General features: G+C 35.5%; 1 protein-coding gene across 1 annotated transcript in view; it reads right to left on the reverse strand.

Annotated features, from left to right (window-relative positions):
* Positions 1-1,210: 1,210 nt before the first annotated feature.
* Positions 1,211-2,371, reverse strand: part of LOC118735501 (cell wall integrity and stress response component 4) — a gene marked incomplete in the record, with an annotated part of 13,935 nt that continues 12,774 nt past the window's right edge. Inside the window, 2 exon segments of the mRNA XM_036465297.1 lie at positions 1,211-1,806; positions 1,866-2,084. Coding sequence (XP_036321190.1) covers positions 1,469-1,806; positions 1,866-2,084 — 557 coding nt within the window.

A 2,371-nucleotide genomic window follows, 5' to 3' on the forward strand; every position in this document is an offset into this window, starting at 1 on the left:
CACTAAGAGTTGTTGGCGGCGGCGTGTGGTTCTGTCTGTGTATATGCACATATATTAAGGTAAAGAAAGGTTGCTGTAATTATTTCTGATTTGATAACCGAACGGATTGGATGCATACTTTTAACTAATCAGCTATGGTGGCCAAATAATTTTCGACAATCTATGTGTGAAATTAATTAAAAATTGAATTATTTTTCTCAGTTACCTCACTTTATTTAAGGCCAAGTTTTTATAATGAAAAATTGAATCGAATTACAAACCAAGTACCTAATTTTAAATATAATTTTCATAAATTGTATCCTTTTTACTCAGGCGTATAAAATTTTGTATATAAAACGATATGCAACCAGATGCAATGGAAACTATTTATCGTATTTATATATATGTAATGTATATTGAAATCAAAATATCTTATACATACTTCAAATATTACATGGAAGTAGTTAATTAGAGATAATGTTTAGCCAATTGGATATAAATTAAAGTATGTGTATGCATGTGTATAAAGAATAATAGAATCGTTTATTTTAAAGTATAGCAGTAAGTAATTATAAATACTATTGATTTTTTTGTTTACTTTACAATATGCTGTATTTTTTTACTGATAAATATACATTTGTTGTTTGATCGATGAACGTTTTTGTGTAAGACATAATTTTTTATTCGGGTTCTAGGCTATTGCATTTATTGTAGGGCTATAAAAAAAAAAAATTTATTTATGGATGCATTTATACGTGTCCATACATGCAAATGTATATAAGAAAGAAGGCGTTTGAATAAGATTAGCAACGAAAGTTACTAACTTTTTCTGAACAAAAATATTCGTTTCAAATATAAAGTTCGAGTTAACAAAGGATATGTGCAACAAATCGTTTAGAGTAAAACTTATAAAAACTAATACATAGCAAGAGAAAGTTTTTGAAAAACTAATTTTAAACCACAGTGCTCGCGCGGCGGCAACTAAAATACCGCTAGACGCATTGACACGTGTGATATACTTGGTGTGTAACAACTGCGCCCTGTTTTTTGTTAATGTTGTACCTGTTCTAAAGTGTTCGTTAAAAGTCTGTTGGAATAAAATTGCTATTTACGGTGCTTATTTTTATACGCTGGTTTTTGTTTTTCCTTTTTGCATTTGTTTTGACAATTGTATTACTATATTTGTTAGTTGAATATATTAAATAACTGTTTCTTTCACTATTTCTTCCTCCCTCCTGCACCGTGACAAAGTAAATCAAAACTCGGCATTTCAATCTTTTTTACTGATTCTCTCCCGAAAACAAAATTTTCAAAGTAAAACAAATTTTTACAAATTTTCCCAATGCGCATATAAATCTCCAAACCCCCTGAAAAATTACGCGCCCACCTATGCCTACGAATATGCATACTGCCACTAACGCCTCCTCGTTTTGCTTCCTCCTCGGCGCTTCTCTGCCTAAACTTCACTACTAAACAGAATATTCCCCTCTTAGAAGCTCATATAACCACGCGATGTGGAACGACGGCGCGCACACAAGTACGAGATCAATACAATCAATATGAGTGCAGCCATTGCAATGCCTACGGCAATAGGCACAATATCCATGGTCTTAGGTCCATCACAATCCATGGCATTGGAGAAGGTGTCACGCTTGTCGGTGATGAATGCCTCCGTTTGTACATTGCTCAAATTGATGGTGCCAATGACCTTAGTATCCTGCATTACCTCAGTCAAATTGAATTTTTGTGCACGTGTGCAGTGGTATGACATCTTGATGGGTGTGATAAAATCATCGCCAGTGTGAATCAACTGAATGGTTTGGTTATCTAAAAGGAAAATTTGTAATCAAGTATGTAGCGTTAAAAAAAATTGCGCTGCCACATACCCTTGGCGTCGGGGAAGTGATCGCTGGTGAGTGGCAAGGTAAAGTAGATCTGCTTCAATTCACTAGATTTGTTAACCAAATCGAATTGCAAGACCATGGAGTGTACGGCATCAACTGGACCCCAAGTAATGTGGATCGATTGCGAGGTATTGGCGCAGTTTGAGTCTTCAACCTTAGCATCCTTGGGGATGTTGTATAGACGGGAAGCGGTTTTGTTGTCTAAAATGGGTATAATAGAAAATTAATACTAAATAGCAAAATGAATAACTTATTTACAAAAGTTCATGCGAATGGAAACAATGGCCGGCCGCCTTCGATTCGCGAGTGGCGAACCAAACAAAATTAGTGAGGTACAGCCACACTCGCCAACGTTCCTCGCTGCTAGCTAACTTTGGTGTGGCTTTCACATACACATTTTTAGTTAAGCTAGCAGAGATGGACTCAATCGAGCTGAGAAGTGGCGGATCGAAGGCGGTTATTGTAAATCATACTACGCGCCAGTTTTT

This window comes from Rhagoletis pomonella, unplaced genomic scaffold, assembly GCF_013731165.1.
Source record: "Rhagoletis pomonella isolate Grant_MI unplaced genomic scaffold, Rhpom_1.0 Rhpom_scaffold_00003, whole genome shotgun sequence".
NCBI lineage: Eukaryota > Metazoa > Arthropoda > Insecta > Diptera > Tephritidae > Rhagoletis > Rhagoletis pomonella.